Below are 20,806 nucleotides of genomic sequence, written 5' to 3' on the forward strand. Positions count from 1 at the left end.
ATGCGAGAATATCAACACTGTCAGGTATGTGATTTCCCTAAGTAACAATTATAATGTTACTAGCCCTTGCTACAAGCATTTTCGAGCAAGGGATAGACTGTTCACAGTCCCCTATTTTTTCGTGAGATCGTCGAGGCCCTCTTGATTTTCAAATGTACCGAGGGGGGCGGAACACATGCAAACTAACGGAACACATGCAAACTTTATATATAGCATACGTACTTAATTGAGAGCATGAAAACCAAACAGAAGACGTGCGAACTTATAAAGATTATGCATACTTAACAGAAGAAATTCAAACATAATAAATAGCATGCAAACTTGACAGAAGACATGCAAACACGCATACTTAATAACACGCGTGCAAACTTATAAGAAACATGCGAACTTAACAGAATACATTGGATTATTGTAATAGCCTTTTATATGGAATCCCAGAATATCATACTTGGAAATTGCAACGTGTTATGAATGCGAGTGCAAGATTTCAGCTGGGATAGCCTGCCTAGCTGTGGTGGCAGTCATTGTATTTTAATTTCAGTCATTGTATTTTTCGCGCGCGTGAGACTCAAACTATTTTTACGCCACGCTAAACCGATTTTGAGAAGAAAAAAACCTTCTAAAACCATAAACTCAGCGTACGTTTGGTAAGTCTGCACTGTTTACTCCATATCTTTCAACAAATAAGATTAATTTTACAATTTTCCACGTTTGGTCGGTTGTAGGTTACACCACCTCAGTACTATGTTTACAAGCAATTTAATTCTTTACAGGTCTGCGCGACATTTCACCACAATGACGTATAAAAAAATAACACACCTTTAAAATGTCACAGAGTAACTCTGGTTGGCTCTCCTTGTACTAAGTGGCTCTTAAATTAATTCTATAATATCAATATATGCTTCTACTAATTCAAAACTGTGGATAGCTGGAATTGGCCGCACTAAACATTACATTCAGAATTTTCTGAAAACGACTGGCAAAAAAGCTAACAACTCCTCAAATTACTCCTCTGTAAAGACAGCAAGTCTTAAGAATGAGAAACTGAAAAATTCATTACTTAGGCAGGGCTCATAAAAAAGCAATTCGCCGAGAACAGAAGGGAAATGGAGCCGAAATGCGTCATGAAATTGTTTCAGGGATCGTTACTGGGGACGCGCTGGTCAGCCATTGGCCAACTCTTTCCCTGTCTCCAGTAACAGTCCCAGAAGTCTTTGCGAAAGTTAACTCGGCCCCAGGGACCTGTTTCTCGAAAAGCCCGGAAACTTTTCGGGCCCGAAGGCAAATTTAAAATCAAAACCTTTGTAAAAGTAGCACAGTTCCTAGCTCACAAACCAGTCAATTTTGCTTCGTTAACTGATAGCTTCATTGTATCATTATCAGAATTATTGAAACTTGAATCTTGGATGCAAACACGGCAAACATAAAACACCTTCCCCCGCCTTTCGAGAAACGGAGTCCAGTTCCCTTCTCGTTTCGAAAGTGACGAATTCCACCTTGTCTTTTGGGCAACAGCTCTCACACTTTGCTTGCACAGATCCATTGCTGAACGATTCAGTTACAAGATGACTTGCCTGGATTCTTGCTCATTGGGCACATAAGCTTTAAAAAAATACTCGCCCAGCAAGAAAAATGACAGTGTTTTGTCCAAGAATACCAGGTGTATCGGGCTTTTTTGAGCCCTGATTAATGAAGAAACCTGATATTTCAAAAAAAAAAAAATGCAACCAAGATTCAGGTTTAAAGTTGCATTGATCAACTTAATACCACTACCAAATGGAGTCTCTATATTTTCGGAATCCAGATACGTCTATGAACAGCTTCTCAGCCTCAGTTTGTCCATAAATATGTGATAATAATGTCCTCTTAAACCTGTTGATCACTTCCTGTTATCACCCGAGATAGCACTGCGCACCCCAGCTGCCGCTACTTCTGTGGCTGCATTCTGCACATGCGGGTTGCTGGCCACTCCCCGTGCAAACTCTCCCTGAGCTTTCTCAAAGCTTGCACCCGCCATGCGGTATATCCTGTGTACCTGTCAACATCAATAAATATTTTACTTCAGGATGTTATTATTTACCAATTAAGTCTTCACTCTTAAGAGAGTATTGCAGAAAATTACTGATCAATATGTAAGATTACACAGGGATTGCCTAAATGAACATGGCAAAGTAGATGCTATAATTTCTGGTGAGAGATTGTTCCACTGTGAACTCCTAGGGTAAATAGAGTTCTTTTAATAATCACATGTACAACGTAGCTACTCAAATCGATGACTGAGAGACGAGAGCCTGGTGTCCATTCTGCTCTTATGTTCTCTCTGAAGCTTGTCGCAATCGTAAGAGGCTAATCCATTACACTGTTTGTACAGCAGACAGAGACGTGCGTGAGATCGCCTGAGCACCAGGGATCTCCATTTGAGAGAAGATAACATATCAGTGACACTGTCTAATCTGTCGTAGCGCCCGAGTACCCAGCGAGCTGCTCGGCGTTGAATCATTTCGACCTGTTGTATGTTCTTAGCTACGCAAGGGTACAGCTTGATTGTGTGGCGAGTGATAGTTCGCCTCCCAGACATCGGCACTGTATTCAACAATCGGTCTAACAAGGGCTTTGTATGTTCGTTCTTTGGATTTGGCCAAACAAGTGCGGAGATTGCGGCGTAGAAAAGTTCAGAGTCTTGTTTGCTTTGGTGGTAATTTCAATTACATGATCATTCCAGCGTAAATCACGTGAGAGAGGTTGATCCCTAAATCTTTAGTAGTATCAACAGTTTCCAGGACCTTGCCATGAAGTTTTTAATGAAATATGAAAGGTGTATGTTTGCGTGTTACCCGTATAATTTTTAAATTCCATTCACCAGTCGGATTCCCATTTTTCCAAGCTGTGAAGATCATCTTGTAATTGTATACAACGTTATGACATGTCAAACCAGGGTTCAAACCCCGCCTTTACAAACGTATCTCCAGCAATCAGATTGATTTATCATATGATACCTGTTAGCTAGCTACAATTAGCTGGCACGATTATATAGAAGACAAACCTTTAAAAGAAGAAAAATATCTACGATCACACCAATCAAGAACATTCCCCCGGCCACAAACATCATGGCTCCAACTGGTACACTGTTGTGTATTGTCACAGTTGCATTGATAAAACCACTGAAAAAAGAAAACAAACAAACAATATATAAAGTAAATCTCGTGTGTATAATAATACAGTCCAAGGCCGGGTTGTTCAAAGCAGGGTTAAGACAACCCAGGGTTAGCGCTAAATTTCAATTCAGAAATGAAAGCTTGAAAGTTACTCTTTTCGCCTGCAATGTAATGAGTTGATGCTCTATAAAGAAACGAGAAACGTATCCGTGAAAATGCTTTTGAACAGAAGAATACGAAGCCCAGATGACACAAGGGGCCTGTAGCCATCAGTTTCATTTTTGTCTTTCATGGTGGTAGCGGGTAGTTAGAGTGCTAAATTTATCATGAATTTTGGGATTGTTTCCAACGTCGTGCTACATGTAGAACTCTAGATGGTATCAGAAAGATGAGAAGTACTTATATGAATGGACGACTGTGAATGTTTCTAACTGAAAACAGTAGCATTTCTGACAATCCATCAAAGCTGCTGGTTTGTACGGTCTAGGCACAGAAAGAATTCTGTCCAGCTTTAAAAATAATTTTGGCTCAATGTTGATTGGCTTATCATTGACGGCCAGGTCACCTGGGGATGATTAAATGATAATCAATAATCGGTAATTAATACTGCTGACTAACCACAGACGTATGCCCTTGACTTAACAACTATTTACAGAAGATAATACCCATGATTGAATGATAATAAATAGAGGAAATGCCTTGGGCTCAGTTGTGCGAAGGCTGATTAGCTAATCGGAGATTAAATTTTAATGGGATATAATATTAAAAGTTCCTGTGTGTTGTGTTGAAAAGGACAAGGGTAATCTATAAGGATTTTTTAAGTATGCTCAGAACTTACCATGCTCCTGAACCAGGAACTCCAAGACAGTAAAAAATATTTATTCCTATGTGCAGAAAAAAGATTAGGAAGAAAATCACGTAGCTAAAGGAGCTGTCATTCCTGAAAAATACAAAAAAAGGAAAAAAAACACTTGATTCCAACTAACTGAAACTTTAACAAAGGCTGTTTCGGTTTGGTTATTCTGACAGGAAACATGTAACAAACACAAGAATCAATCATCGCCAATCAAGTCTTCAAATCCTTCATGAATTTATAAGAGGATCAGTCATCAACTTGATTTTAGGCTGTACTATAACCAAAGACAAGCATCCAGTAAAGGTGTTGGAAGGTTTTCTCTTTGATCAACGAAAAAGTGAATTAAAAGCAATAATTATGCCAAATTTCAGTTTAATTTACACCTAACTACAACTTACGGATCTAAAGGGATTTCATTTCACCAAGATACTTTTCATATCACTACATGGGAATATGGTGGGTTTAATTTTTACTGCAAATTTGGGATCAATTTAGGTTTCTGGGAAACTGCCCACCTACCCCTCCTCAAAGCCAACATTATCACTTAATACTCTCTTAGGACAAAATGTTGGCTTAGGGACTTGTCAGAAATTAGCAGGGGTGAGGGGGGGGGGGGGGGGGGGGGAACAGAGGGAGGGTCACAACTTTTTGAGACTGCAGAAAAGGGAGGGGTCATGAAAAATGGGCCGTTTAAAGGAGGAGGGTCACGCAAATATATGCCCATGATCATGTATAGGTTCACCCACAAAAGAAAAAGGAAGTTCTTTATTCCGTTAAGTGATCGGCTGTCAGAATCAGAGTCGGACTCTTAATGCTGTCATCTAAAATGTATTTATATAGCTATTGCATTACAAAGAACAGATTAGAAACATATTTTGAGTTTTCACAATACTGACTCACCCTAGTGTATTGCAAGAACTAGATTTTCTCATTTATACAATAGGGGGAGGGTCATGATATTTTAGGCCAAGCTCAAGGGGAGGGTTAGGAAATTTCACTCCCATTGCAGGAATGGGTCACCTCATTTCCGAACCCCCATTTCAAATTCCCACCCCCCCCCCCCTACTAATTTCTGACAAGTCCCTTAGGGGAGGGGTGGGTGGGCAGTTTCCTAGAAACCTAAATTGAATGTTCTTCATTCATTATATGGTTGTGGAATCAGTGTGATACCAAATTTGCAGACTGGGTCCTCTGTAAAAGTTCCAAGGTGAGAAATATGCGGCCAGTTTGCAAAATGGCCTACATTTCCAGTCCTGCATGCAGGTGTAAAACAAAAAACTTACTTGAAAGCACGATAGCATGGCCTGTACCAGCCAATGAAGGATAAGGGGACATTAGCTATTAAGTATAAGGCTGACAGGCCAAAAGTTGCACCAGTATCCAGTTTTGAGTCACCAGGTCCCTTGATCAGTAGGGCCATTGCAGCAAGGAAGTTAAAGAACAGAACAAAACAGTAAACTGCAACAAAAAGGAAATGGATAGGGAAGCTAAGAGAGCCAGTAATCATAAAAAAGTTTAAGTCAGCTTATAAATTATCCCAGCCTGAATGCATCAGAAAAGGGCCATGGAATTGTTAGTAAAACTTAACCAAACAGAAAAAAAACCTTAAGTATATAACAACAGTGGCCACCTGCTATCAGCTAATACCGCTGTTTGCTGTTGGTTTCAACACAGGTGGCAAGGCTTAAAGCATGAACATCGGTGTTGCTGCACAACGTTTGAAATACATGTATAAGGATTTGCATGGTAAAAAACAACAGTTTCTGTAACCTAAGAATGAAAGTAAAACAAAAACTCAGTTAACCTCACTTAATTTGTGTGTTTCTTCTTTCCTCGGTGGTTCCCAAGTCTATTTATGGCCATTTTATGTGTTTTAATTGAGATTATTGAGAGAACAAACCAGCTGAATTAACATGCATAAAATGGCCATGAATCAACCCAGAAACCACACAGGAAAAAAGAAACACATGCCGCTGAGGTTAGCCAATTTTTATTTCAATACTTTCACAATCATAGGTTACAGTAACAATAATTGTAATTATAGTAATAATTATTTTTTTCACCATACAAATCCTTATATTTTTAACCTTATGTAACAAGGCTGATGGTCATATTTCGAACTTGGGTTACCTGTCGTTGTAGACTAATTTACCCTTGCAACAGGCACAAAATTACCAGCAATATTTTAAAAAAATATATATTTCATGAAACATTCAAGCTGACACTTTGCTGACTTAAACTTTTGTGATTCTTATCCTTACTTACTTTAGACCATTATAAGCAGGCCTGTACCACCCCAAAAATGACGCAGGTACATTTACAACTAAGTACAGTATCGAGAGTCCAAATGTTGCGCCTTCATGAAGTGGCTCAGCATCATCAACAAGCATGGCAAAGGCGGCAAGGAAGTTATAGAACATTGTGAAAGAGTAGACTGAAAGAAAAACAAAAAACTCACCTACTTTTTTACAACAGTAACAGCAGCTAGATACAAGATACATACCAACCTAATAGAAGCCTGGGATGTTTATTTCATTGTAGGGGTCCAAGAGAGCGCGTTTAATAGATAGGAGGCATTTATTTCATATTTGTAGAAAGTTCAACACAACTAATATGTTTTCGGGAAAAAAATCAATATAGTTTATCGATGGCAAAATAACCAGTCTATTTATTAATACTTCTAGGCCGTCTAGAGATCTACATTGCTCTTCAAATTTCAACCTTAACGTCAGAATCCTCATTCAGGATCATTGTGAGAACTGTCATTGTTACCCTATTTATCTTTGAACTTTTCAAACATTGGACAAGATGTGCAATGTGTAGCCTTTGTTAATCAGGCAAGAAACTGACTGGGGGGCGTCCATTAGATAGGGGGTGTTCTAATACAAACTCAAAAGTTAGTGTAAGGGAGGCACTTATTAGACAAAAGGCATTTACTTCAGAGAGGGAGTCTATCAGATCATTTATGGTCATTTCAACATTAAAACAATTTGGATGGTATCAAAAAGGTTTAATGGAAACTGCCGGGTGAAGATCTTTACTGGGTTGTATTTTACAGGATTTAATACACAAATCTGGGGTCATCTGATCAGAAGTAGTTTCTATATTCAATTTGAAGATTTACCTCGGAGATCTGGTCAAAACATTCTCCTTGAATGACTATACTTCAAAGTAAATACTGCCAAAAGCAGAGGTTTTTTTTGTAGTTTTTAGCCTTCAAATTCCAAATGAATGCCAATTCAAAGCAAAGTATAAGGCACCTTTCTAGGTTTACATTTAAAAGTTTGACAAAAGCATTTTAATAAAAAAGAAAATAAACACATGACAATCATACAAGCCACCAAGACAAAGATTGAAGTATTACTAATAGTCTATCGTAAAGAATAATGTACATATGGGATGGTTGACTTTTACTTGGAACCCTGATAAGACAAGAATGATTCAAACAAGGCAGGGTGACAAGGGGGAGTTGGCATTCTAATCAGGGGCAGGGTTTAAACTTAATTTTTGTCCAGTGGTGATGTTTTTTAAGTAAGTAGTAACTTCACTCCCTCCGTTATATTTTCTGCTTGCTAGGTAGGACTCAAAAAAGTCTAGTAATCCCGGACAAGTAGACTTTCTTGCTGGGTAAGTAACTTTTAAAGCTTACTTGCTGCCCAAGGGCAAAGATCCAGGCAAGTCACCCTCCAACAAAATCATTAACTAAGACGAGTAAGAAGTGGGCCCAGGCAAGTAAACTGTGAGAGCTGCTTCCCTATTTTTTCAAGCCCTGGCGGGGTTAAGAGCCTCTCGAAAAAACCCAGTTTTTCTTTGTACTCCTTGAAAAAAGGAGCAGCTCAAAAACATGACATCATTCTCTGCCCTAACGATGTAGGTTAAATATGCACAGGTGCTGAATCACACCAATAGCCAGTGGCTGACATAAAACCTGCTTTCATTCTTTTTCTTCTACCACAAAATTCTACAATCAATGGCATATTTCTACGGAAGAAAGAAACAAAAAAGAAACAATTCATGTTTTGATCATGACCAGCCCTACCTTGCCATCTGTAGAAAAGTAATTTGCACGTCTTCTGATATTGAATGGGGATGTCAATGGTAATATCATGGAAAAAACATGGCTTGCAAGGGCAGTTTGATGGCAGAGGTGGAAAGTTGTTTTCTCTGTAACCTGCAATATAAAGGTTAATACATGTAAAGATTTAATTTAATTTATTATTTCATTTATTGTAATGCTACTAGAAGAAATTAAGAAAAAATTGTTGAAATTGTGATGAAAATTAGTATTGGGTACCTTTGAGTGATGGAAAAGTAATACAAAATTAGCCTTTAGAAAACATTAATTAACTTAAAAGTTGTTTTAACGAGGATGTCTTCTAGTAGTGCCTGTTGGTCCCTGGTTTATAGATAAACCTTACATTTAAAGGCCCATTGCGAACCTTGGTGCATTGTGTACCGCAACCACAAATCCCGTGAATTTTGTGTCCCACGAAATTACTGATAGTTGTGAAAGGCTTATTTCTGCAAAGATTTGGTATCTGATCAAACCCTGGTTCGAACAGCTCTGGCGATCAGTTCAAAAAAAATTGTTATCCGTTCAAACAGATCTGGTTATCCATTTGAAAAAGCAATGACATCTGTTTGAATAACTCAGGCTATCTGTTTGATTAAAACTGTCATCAGTTGTAACGGCTCGGGCTTTCCATTCAAAAAAGGAAAGGCTCGGCTAACAGCTCGAAATCAATAATTGATTTCGATCTGTTAGCCGAGCCTTAAGTTAATTAATGAAGTTGCGCCCCTGACAATAATATTGTTTTGAACAGATAACTTGAGCCGTTCAAACAGATGACAATTATTGTCATCCGTTTAAACAGCTCAAGTTATCTGTTCAAAACAATATTATTGTCAGCCGCACTACTTCATTAATTAACTTAAAAGTTGTTTTTACGAGGATGTCTTCTGGTGGTGCCTGTTGGTCCCTAGTAATTTAATTTTACCTCAGGTGGGCAAAGAAAAAATCTCAGTTTATGAATAAACCTTACACTTAAAGGCCCATTGCCAACCTTGGTGCATTGTGCGCCACAAACACAAATCCCGCAAATTTTGTATTGAAAGAAATTACTGATAGTTGTGAAAGGCTTATTTCAAGGACTGCCTGGATTGAGTGATTTCTGATAAAACGCTATAATTATTCTCCCAGGAGTTACATAAGGCCTTATTACACATACAGTGTAACTCAAATCTTACATCCAGGACAGATCATTAACACTTTAATATTCACTGATTTTTGTACTACGAGAATCATGTAGCACAGAACAGGTAGTTGGACAGGTAAAGGTCAGTACACACTAGGTGACATGTACAACATGTCACAATGACACATCGCAGCTATAAATCGCTTTGCATGTACCGGATAATTTTTATGAAAATCTTTGTCTCTACAACAGAATTTTGTCACTGCAAAAAGTTGCACAGATTCAGTCTGATTATGTTTTTTGCAACTTGTTGCAGAGACAAAGATTATTACAAAAATTCTCCTGTACACACAAAGTGATTTGTCGCTTTGATGTGTCACTGCAACATGTTCTTGTAACTCATCATGCAACCTGTACATAAGCCAGAGTGATCTGTCGACACAGTGGGTGTGCCCTGACCTTAAAGACCTGTAAGAAGCATGACTTAATGTTTTCAATCAGCCAAAATGAACATGAAAATAGAATATTCTCCAACCCTACTGTTCAGTACCTCCAAACTGCATTCTCTGTAACTCCTGCTCTTTTCTCTGCAACTCTGCTGCCTTGCGCTCTAATTCCTACAAAATAAAGATACAATAATACTGTATACCATTTCACTAATAATATATAATAAATAAATAAAATAATGATTTAGGGCTGGTTTTCACTACTAACGGAGTCAGAGTTGGAGTCGTAAGTGGAGCCTTAAGAGTGCTTATGACCTAGTGAAAAAAAAAAATCGGTGTCGTAAGCGGAGTCATAAGTGCGATGGAATCGGGGTCAGAAGAATCAGAATGTTTCCATTTCTTCAGACTCCGCTTACAACTCTGTCGCTTACTTTCTGCTTATGATCTAGTGAAAACCAGATTGTTGGAGTCCGAAGCAGAAGCAGAAGGATAAACCTTGATCACAGTGCACATTCCCACGCTTTGTGATTGGTATAGGTCTTCCTCTTCTGCTTCTGACTCCGACAATCTCGTTTTCACTAGATCAAAAGCAGAATGTAAGCGACACAGTCGTAAGCGGAATCGGAATGCTGTTTTCACTAGATCATAAACTCTATGCTTCTGATTACGACACTGACTCCGACTCCGTCGCTAGTGAAAACCAGCCTTTAGAGGCAGCACGTCCACATAGGATCCTTCATCTGCCTTATTCCTGGTTGAATTGGAATTTGAAAATGTTGGTTTTTGAAGAGAGGGGAAAACCGAAGTACCAGGAGAAAAACCTCTCAGAGCAAGGGAGAGAACCAACAACAAACTCAACCCACAAAATTTAATGTCTGGTGTTGACACCAGGATTTGAACCCTGGGCCACATTAGTGGGAGGCGAGTGCTCTCACCACAATGCCAACCTTGTGTTTTTTCTAGCCTTTACATTTTGTAAACACTAATAACAATAGTAAATTACTTGACTGAAAAAAATGGGCATGGATGTCATGCAAAGAGGGAGCTAAGACCTAAAGGTATGACCTAAAGAATTAAGCAGATCTCAGAAATCTAGGGGAGATAATTATATTATTTTCCCCCTATTGTTCAATTTCCTCAATCTGCATATTCTTCATATCTCACTCAGCCTAATGCAAAAACATTGTTATATTACTAATCACATATTTGTACGAAATGATAAAACAAATAAGCATTCCTTTCGAGCAATCCTTTTTCTTTCCTTTCTTTTTATAGGCCAGAAAAGTTATCTTACTCAACACAGTGTGCACTACGCTTCAGTGGGCTCTTTGTTAAATCTAGATTTCTCTAACAATATACTCTGCGATTTTGCATTGCTACCTACATTTGTGACAATCTCAAGAAAATGTTGCATATTCTGAAGCATATAGAAAAAGGAATTACTGCAAAGATCACAAGCGACAACTCAAAAGTCCTTGTTGGCCTAAACTTGTAAACTGCACTTTCTTGTTAAAGTGAATCAATTACCATTAGCCTAATTTGCACAAAATCTTTTTCCTCTTCAATGTTTGTCATGATTACAGTATACATACCTCCTGACGTTTTCTCAAGTTTTCTTGCTCCTCTTCAACCTGCACATAAAGTTTAAATAGAATGACAATATAACAATATTGCATGTTATAATAATGCACATTAGGTAAACTCACCAGTTTATTGTACTTCATGCAAGTTTTGCCTCTTTTTTGCCTAAATACTGGCCAGAAAATTTCCCAAAAATTTTAAAAGCAGAAGAAGAAAAAATTTAAGTAGGCAGCAATATCATCAATAGAAATGGGCAACCATAGTAGGGGGTATTTATAAGTATGGTAGGGGGTGGGATGCCTTCCATTCATAGTTTACCATAAATTTGCTCTTAGCGCACAAAAGTGTTGACAAAAATACAATGTAAGTCATGGAAAAGGCTCTTTTTTTTTGGTACCAAACATCTAGGGGAGATAATGTTAATTTCGTTTTTCAGATAGGAATTATTAAGGGGTTTGTCGCCTGAGATAAGAAAATTGCCTTTCAGGCCCCCCAAACAATATATTCTTATGTTATGTAATTTTTACTATCATAGACTGATTGCAAATATGGAGACGTAAGCACAAAAGCGAGGCTTATAGGTAGCAATGGTTGCTAAGGGTCTTTCTTCCTTTCCTTCTGCTTCAAAAAAGTAAGTTGTTTACATTTTCTCAAAGCATTTCTTTTAAACTTCTGTAAAGGAATTACCTAATTGTGGGTAAAATATACTTGAAATATCTTTCCTTTGCACTATAAAAGTGATATTTAGGTCAGGGTTACGATACAGTTTGGTTTAAGGCAGCCCTTTTTATGCCCTTACTTTTCATGTATAGAGTGCACTTCGACACAGCAGGTGCGAAGCATTAGGACAGAATAGTCATCAAACAGGTGTGAAAGCTGCTCATGCAGAACTGCTTTTTAACTGATTATGTATCATCGACTCAAGGAATAGCTTTGTTATCCTTCTCCACACCGTTATTGCAAAGAGACTTTCTCTTCTGATACGAATCATGTTCTATCGGACCTCCTTATTAATTGACTTACAACATCAGATTGTCAAAGCCAAAAAGCTCTTGTGAATTCTTAAGTATTATAGGACAGCCCTTAAAGGTGCATTGCTATTTTCTTTTCGTATCATTCTTGGCCCACCTTTCTTTCAACCTCAAAGCATCAAACCAGCTGTCAAACGCAAGCTAACACAACTGAAGGTAATCTTCAATATGAACTTAAATAACATCAGAAACTATTTGTCTCAGGACCGCATTCAGCACTGGTTGAATCGAAAAAATAACACAAGGTGAGTGGTCTGCGATTAAAAGCAAAAAAGGCCTATTGCGGCATAGAAATGGGCTATCAAGGTTTTGTTGTTGTTGTTTTGCTTTTCCTTTTCTTTCCAAGTCATATTTTGGGCAAGGAGCGGGTTAATTCTTTTCACTCCACAATTGAACTTAATATATCTAGGGAACTTTGTTTAGTTTTCTGCATAATGAACTGTTATAATTAAAAATGTACCAGAAGAGTTAAGCTATTTTTTAGCGTACTTTAGAACTTCCAAGACTGAACCTTGCTTTTCCATGAGCCATTTTAACATAAACTGTGCAGGCAATGTTTCTGAACTCTTGACCCTCTCGTTATGAACTGTTTAAGAAAGTTTTCAAGCAGTTTTCTTTTGGGTTGTTCATTTTGAGTAAGCTTTCCCATCTGCCTAGTGACTGTAGAGTGTTTTATGGAGCAATCAATTTGGTCTTCATGTCACTGACTTCTATTCTACGCAAGGAAAATATAGGCATAATAAAGACTGCTTGCACTGAGCAGTGACAAAGCACTGACCTAGATATAACACCTAAAGTTTTAAGAAAAGATCACTCAAATAAATTTTGTCCACAATTAGGTAATTTCTCAAGAGATCTTTGATAGAAACACTTCGAGAAAATGAAAACAACAAACTCTCTTAAAGCAAAAAGGAAAATTGACCCTTAGCAACCGTTGCCACCAAAAGGCCTCGCTTTCGTGCATATGTCATCACATTTGCAATCAGTCTATTGATCATACTGATAACAAGATTGCTATTAATTTGCTATTACATCACAAGAGGGTTAAATACAAGCACACACCACATAAGGGGGTGGTTCCTCTTTAGTCTGAAGAACTGCAGGCTGCGATGCAGAAGGTGATGCTGCCGGTTGTCTTGGAGCTGGTGGTGGTGCGGCTGGAGTTGTCTTCAGCTAAAATAACCACAAACAAGAAAAACATTATTATCAGGAATACATATTTGTCAAAATCTAGCTCCTAAATCTGAAGTTGGAAATCTTATGGATAAGAGATAACCATAAGGTCAGGAGAAGCTCTCTTCCCCTGCCCTAACATTTCATCATGGCTTCCTCAAGCACAACCTTTGATTCTCACAATTTTCCGGTGGAGAACTAAGAACCATTGCAATGATTATATCAGTGCAAAACAATAAACAGGGCTGTCACTAGTATTAAAAAGTTGCTGGGTGTTTGGGATCAGTAGGTGGGGAATTGAACAGCTAAGAAACTCTTTTGGTTCTATCTTCCTTTTGTCTTCTATGAAAGTACACTCAAACCCCTTAACCCTTTAAGCCCTAAGAGTGATAAGCATCAAATTTCTCCTTGTAATATCAATGCTTCGTGAAACAAATTTTGATCTTAGGGTGTAAAGGGTTAATACAGAATCTAAGAGGGGCCATAGAATGTTTACATATTAAATTTAAATAATGTGAGGGCTGGGGACAAGAAAGACTGTCCATAATAACAAGGTGTCCGTATTAAGTGGGTGTATATAAAGCGGGGTTTGACTGAAGCAGGTCATCCTCACAGTACTGTAGCTGGAAAAAAACCCAAGCCGCCAAGACTAAGATTATTAGAAGACTAACGTATACGGCTCACTCATATAACCAACCAGTGGTCAAGTACAGAATTGCTATTTTAGGTGTAAATTATGTGCCTGTCTGGTTATGTTTAAGGGCTTATTTCTGAACATTATCTCAGCTGTGAACTACATTTGGGTGCAAAACATAACCTTCATTCACCTCACAATCAGCTTACACAGTAGAGTCATTTACACCAGAAAAAATAAGACATTGACTTTAAGAGTAAATGGTAAAAAAAGGTCTTTTTGATTCGATAAAAGGCAAATCTTACATGCTTGTAAGGTACAGTTCCTGACTCATATAAAATGCTACTTGTGCAAGACTAGTCTTACAGTATATGATGCGTATATAACTGCAATGATCTTCCTTCAAATACATGTAATAATATTCTTCTCTGCAGTTCACATAAAAAGTATATGGTTTTCATATATTCATAATTTCAGTATTGTTCTCTGTTGTCACTGTCACACCATCAAAAATAAAAATTGAAACCATTCAAAACAGAACAGGGCTCAAAATAACGGCCAGTTAATGGACAACGTCCAGCCTGATCGTGGGCTTGACCGGTCAAACTCTCTTCTTGCTGGTCATTTTGACTGGTCATTTTTGGATGCGAACATTTTATAATATTTTCCATATAGTTGACGCTTATTGCGTTTTGCTCTATAACGCTGTAATGATTTCTTTTTTCTTTGGCTTTTTTTGCTGCTTTGCACTAAACCCTTTAAAGAAAAAGAATGCCGTAATAAATTTTATGTCATGATGAAACGCAACAAAGCGAAACAACAACAAACTGAGTTGTGGAGTAATGCAACGATACAGCAGGTCGGTACTGTGCATTCTGCCTTGCTGTGATCAGTAATGTGACCTTCTTTGGGAAAACATACACTAACGATAATCCATTATTTGTTGGAAAACTAAAGGATAGCTAACAGTTTTTTTTCAATGAAACATTTCACATCTACTTGTAAGAGGATTGTGAAAATCACCTTCGACGGAATTCGGGCTAATCGATTGCTCGTCCTGTACTGTTTCTCCAGGAATAAATTTCAGTGCATTGATTAATAATTATACTAATTTCTTTACGTTGAACATGAATCTCGTTTGCGGACCTGCTTCCAGAATTGTCTGATAAAAACTATAAAGCTAATTGAGAACGAACGTCGCCTATCTTGGCGCTTAAAATCCTCCTTCTTGTAAACAGCGTTATCCAAATTTCTGTTGACGTTAATAAGCCCTTCATGATAAAGTGTTGCGCGATGACCCAAACGAAAGCTCTGCTGTATATTTATTGACTTTTGATGACAAATACGCTGTTTGTGGAACAGATTTCTCGCCAAATCAACTTCTTTGCTGGAAATATTTAGTGACGTTTCTTCGTTGTGGACGAAACTTTTGATCACGCGCCACGCAACGAAAAGGATCAAGTTTCACTGATATGCAGATATAGGACGAACCTTGGAGACTTCAGCCACTGCCGTACAATGATACTCAAGGTATATATAAACGGACATGAAAACAGGCGAAAATCCTGGAAAGGAACTCAACAACATGTGAAGGAATTTTTCATCAACTTGCCAACAAAAACCTTAACGTCAAGGCAGTACAACGATCTATTGCCAGCGTAATTCGATATTCCATAGGCAAATAAAAATATATTATTCATTTATTTGACTGGCCAAAATCGGGGTTTGTCCAGGCTAAAAAATATTTGGCCGGTCATCATGACAGGCGACCTGCTGTCCATTATTTTGAGCCTTGACAGAAAGTTCAGAAAATGGGAAATGAGAGAAGATAAATTTGAAAACAGCATTGCTAATAATCAGGTCTATGCAATATTTCATATGCGAGATACTTGGAATAATGTGTTACACAAATTTATAAGGTTTTATATGGAGATGCCATGTTGGCGTCCCTTTGAGGCGAACAAAATTAATATAGTGGGTAAAAACCAACAAAAACATCTGTCTTTGAGTTTTTCTACAAAAGAGTGAATTTGTCCTTGAGGAGTTCAAGCAATGTTGAGACAAGCAATGTTGAGACAGCATAATCTGAAAAAATCGATAACATTTTTATTCTTCATGAGAGCTTTCCCTGCCTAGTCCATGTTTTATACCCAGTCCCAGTTTTGTACTGAACACTTTCTTTATTTATCAAACAGGTGTATTTTGCAAAATGATATTCAAAAAACAGCTTATTTTCAATAGGTAAGATACATGTCATCCACCGTGTACCATAGAACACACCCCAATGTTTACGGTTATGAGGTTAATCATCTAGATTAAACGAACAATGGGCACAATATATATGATGCATCTGCCATAGATCTTGGGGGCCTTAATCTATATAATATATTATTGAGAATATAATCCAGAGACCGAAAGATCTCTATCAATTTGCGATCAAGCTTCCTTAAATGAAGCACATGTTCACAGTTAGTTTAGATAAGCTCGCATTTTCTATTCTAGAATAATTTAGGCTATATAGTTTATCATTATAACAGATATTCAGCAAAATTTGAGTGAAGAAAGATATGGAAGAGTAAAGAGCAAAATAATTTCAGGTATGCTTATTTTACGTAAGCTTAATTTCGAAGTTCCAAGACTATAATCAATGCAAAAAAGGCGTATACGATGACAATTACTCCTAGCAGGCACATTTGCTGTGTTTTTGAGATCCTAGGTACATTATTACACTATGATCATTTAATGATCACTGGTGGTACGAAAGACCTACAAACGGGAAATAAAAACAAACATATGAAGAACCTTTGCAGCACCGCTTGCTTGTGAAGTATTTTGTTCTGCAAAGGGATTGAAGTCTTCAAGTCCGCGAGCCGCATTACTGGTGTGCGAGGCCACTGAAGGATCCTGAAATACACAAGAGAAATTTTTAAACGAGCTTGGTCACTCGATCTCAGAAGTAAGTCACGAAAGAGGAAGGTCTTTCGGTCATAATAACTTACGGCGAATGGATTTTCCGAGTCTCCAGCGAAGGGATTTTCATTGTAACTTGCCATGGTTCAACTTCCCTCCTATTAAGCGAGGAAAAGTGTATTTTTGGGTGTCAAATTTGGAAAAGGAACACCGACTCCAATTTCCTCAAGCCTACTCAGTGCAAATTTGATTGCGCATGTGTACGTGGAAACTGTCATGTGACCTATAAAAGGAAACGCTGACGACAGATTAGCGATTGTTCTAAAAATAAACACAGACGTATAGAGTGGTTTTCGTTTGAGTGTCGTAAAACCAAAACCAAAGTAATTACTCTGGTCAATCACATAGGACACAGACAATACATTGAACCAATCAAAACTCGAAGTAATTACATGAGGCTGACGCAAAGCGCGGGAAAATGCATGCGAGCGCGTCACAATTGGCTTTGGTTTTACTTCTGATTGGATGAAAAGGTGGCGCGAATCTTTTAAGCCAATCGCATCGTGTAGAAAGTGCAAAACCAATTCCTTTTCGACACTCAAATGAAAACCGCTCTATGTTTCAATCTATTTGTCCAAGCATTCTCTCTTGATTTGTCATGACTAGTTTTTGTCACAAATTACTTAAAGGAATCCATAAATATCGATGATAAATGCGGACAAAAGGTTCATGTTTTGTTTTTCATACTTAGAACTGTTTTCGGTCGTGTCATATGCTTCTGGTCGTGTTTACTCCATTTTTACACCTGTTTTTCCCGGAAATCTGTTGTCCCCACTTTCCCTTCTTTTCCATTTTTTCCCTATTTATTCCCCTCTGTGAAAAAGGCCATTTCATTACCGACGCCGAGTCATTGCGTGAACTGGAAAGTTGAACTATCCTCGTGTCTATCCGTCTAAAAAAACTACTACCCTGCGAGCAGTGATTTCTCCAGGCCGGACGCTACGTAGTGTAGCGTCCGGCCTGGAGAAACCACTGCTCGCAGGGTATCTCAAGACTGTTCTTTGGTCTGTTCTTTGTCAATCTTTGTCATTGTTGACCAATCTCGTACCGAGACCTACCCAGATTCTTCTGGCTTTTTGGTCAGCGGACTTCCCTGGCATTTATGAGAGCCTCAATGTAAGAGAAGTTAAATTTCCATCCAGATTTCAAGTACATTATAGGCCATAGTAGCCTTTATAAATCGCTTAATGACTTGCTTGTTTCCTTTGAATTCAGAGACCTAATGGGGTGCGAGAAAAAGCAATGAGAGGAGAGAGGAGAGGGAGTCGGACAAAAACGCCAGCAGCCATACAGAACGCCATAGGTTGCGTAGCGGTCCTCTTCTTTTCGAGGGTCCTAGTATCCTTTCCGCTCTTTCTCCTACCCCTCTCGTTCACATTTGAACTAAGTCTTAGAAAAACATGGTTTAAGTTTGGTAGTGAACTGCTTCACTGATTCATTGTTAGATCGACAAAGTTATTACGACAAAGTTGTTGAGCAATGTGTGGTTATCCCCGCTATAACCTGACTGACTTCAAACCCTGATCGGAACTGATGCTTCAGTACAAAGACGATTTCCTTTAAAAAGCAACAACAACAACAAAAAGAACAGCCAAAAACTTGTCTCAAATCAATAACCAAATCGTCCAAAGTTTGTGTAACTCGCTTGCCAACTCGGTTCCCTACTCGGTTCTTAACTCTGTTGTTAGTTTAACTCGCCATACTTTCACTAACTCGCCCCATGTAAGGGAATCCGGATTCCGGAATCCAGGAATTTTTTGCTTGTGGAATCCGGAATCCTGGGCTTTGGAATCCGGAATCCAGCACTAGGAATCCGGAATCCTACTAAAGATTGGAATCCAGAATCCAAGTTACCGAAAGATCCACTCCAGATTGGATTGAGCTACGCTCGCTCGAAAGAAAAACCATCTATAGAAAGCCTCCTCAGGGTATATGCCTCAACGTGACGACATACAGTGTAATATCGGCATATCTGGTGTAAAAACCATTGTTCACGAGTTGCATATGAAAGGTCAAGGTCACGGTCGGCGAGGGAACTCTTGTTTATGAGCGGCTGGCAGGATCACAAAATTCGGGGGTTTTCGAGGGAATACAACGCAGCCTTTTTAAGGTATAAATTGGATTGTTGTGAATAGCTTCAACCTCTGGCTATGTTTGATTCTCTGTTTTTCACTCGCTTCGCTGAACTTAAAAAAAATCAAAAGCAGTTTGACCTGGCATAGGACCGGAAAAGGTGAACCTAGGGTGAACCTTTTCCTGAACCTTCCTGGTCCTCCTGGTTCACAATTGAAAATAAACGTCCACTTTCAACATTTTACCAAAAAAGAAAAAAGGAAATTCACAGTCTCCCAGTCCCTAATTTGGTCCTAGTAGTTTCGGTGAGAACAGTTTCATGGTTTCGATGATCTTTATTTGAGAAATAAGCTAGGTACTGTCAGAACCGTACCAATCAGCTGTCACTAAAGTAATCACTTGCAAGGACGTGGTGGGTGTCTTTTTCATTCATCCCCCGCATTCGAGTGAAATCTCGCCACCACATCGATGAGACGAGTTTTAAGTTTGTTGTCTGTTGGATTTTTCTTTTCTCCTTTATTGTTTTTTTTAAATGCGTTATGGGAAAGCCCAAGCAAAAACAAAAGGCTGAGAGAGAAAGGTACGTGTAATACTGTGTTGTGAAATTTTATACCAATTTTTAGCTGACTGATAGATCTAAACGTGCCAAAGGCAAAGCTGCATGATTTTTCGTTTGTGTCTATCTGTGGACTGTAACGTGGCGGTAAGCAAGTCACAAACATGAACGAAAGATTGATTTTTTTCTCAATCATAATTGAATGTGATATGAAGTTTACGCCCAGCTGTACGTCGTCCGTGGAGAAAATATCATATAAATGAGCGCTATATGGTTGTAAAACGCTTAAAATGAGCCAACGTGTCAGAAACGTTCAAGTCTCTCTTGATCTCTCAGTCATCTCAGATTCGGTCGAGGAACAGACGAATTTTTCATGTTTTCTTTCTACAGTTGTGCTCCTGAATAGGCCTCGTTCACATTGAGGTCGCTCTTAAAAATTAGACCGATCTGAGATCGGTTTAGCCCGTAACTTTTTTTTTGTTTGAAATGGATCCTAGAGACCCCAGATCATCTCAGAGACCCAGATCTCTTATTGACGAAGCCGAAGGCGAGATCTGGTCAAATCCGATTATTGCCTGTCAGGAATGTGACAGGCGGTGAAAGAGCGCATGTTCGAAATAAATCCTCAATTTTCGACGTGTTAAACAACGAATTTGATAGAGCCGTGAAGTTTTTTTCTAACAAAACGTGGTTATATGCACATCTTAAGTATGAACCAACTAAATTTTTGTTGTTTTGGTTCTTTTTAACATCAAATTCAACGCAACACTAGTTTGAATTTCATTATCATTGCCCGCCCTAAAACCTCAAAGCAGCACGCGTCAACTTCTACGCGAGAATTTTATACCCGGGTCTTTCAATATAGCAAGATTCGAACACGAAAACGAAGTGCGAAGAAAAGCATTAAAACCGGTAAAAAAATGGAATCCAGCTCTTTTTGGAATCCGGAATCCACTGTGCTGGAATCCGGAATCCAGTACCCGTAATCCGGAATCCACAGCATGGAATCCAGAATCCAAGACTGTCCTGGATTCCCTTACATGGGGCGACACTAACGCGGTCCAACCTTTGTGCTGTGCTAATGAGATGAATATTTTACGCGCGTTTCTGTGTAGGTACTTTTTCCGTACGATTAA

General features: G+C 38.5%; 1 protein-coding gene across 2 annotated transcripts; it reads right to left on the bottom strand.

The window, feature by feature from the left end:
* Positions 1-643: 643 nt before the first annotated feature.
* On the bottom strand, positions 644-17,233 carry LOC140938455 (secretory carrier-associated membrane protein 1-like). 2 transcript variants are annotated; one of them, XM_073387929.1, is made up of 10 exons: positions 17,071-17,233; positions 16,874-16,975; positions 13,327-13,437; positions 11,245-11,283; positions 9,757-9,823; positions 8,051-8,182; positions 5,295-5,469; positions 3,994-4,095; positions 3,044-3,161; positions 644-2,035 (listed from the first exon to the last, which is right to left on the bottom strand). In XM_073387929.1, exons 1-10 carry the CDS (start codon positions 17,122-17,124, stop codon positions 1,880-1,882), a joined length of 1,056 nt encoding a protein of 351 aa, XP_073244030.1. In that variant the 5' UTR covers positions 17,125-17,233; the 3' UTR covers positions 644-1,879. The 2 variants fall into 2 exon arrangements, with proteins under 2 accessions (XP_073244030.1, XP_073244031.1); XM_073387930.1 differs by lacking the exon at positions 5,295-5,469 and adding an exon at positions 6,277-6,445.
* Between the last annotated feature and the right edge of the window lie 3,573 nt (positions 17,234-20,806).

The sequence above is a fragment of the Porites lutea genome, chromosome 5 (assembly GCF_958299795.1).
Source record: "Porites lutea chromosome 5, jaPorLute2.1, whole genome shotgun sequence".
NCBI lineage: Eukaryota > Metazoa > Cnidaria > Anthozoa > Scleractinia > Poritidae > Porites > Porites lutea.

Excerpts from the sequence above, each read along its gene's own strand:
- LOC140938455 (XM_073387929.1), bottom strand. The coding sequence starts at position 17,124 with ATGGCAAGTTACAATGAAAATCCCTTCGCTGGAGACTCGGAAAATCCA. Across the intron at positions 16,976-17,070 it reads ACTCGGAAAATCCATTCGCC|GATCCTTCAGTGGCCTCGCA; the intron begins GTAAGTTATTAT and ends TGTGTATTTCAG. Across the intron at positions 9,824-11,244 it reads ACTTGAGAAAACGTCAGGAG|GAATTAGAGCGCAAGGCAGC; the intron begins GTATGTATACTG and ends TTTATTTTGTAG.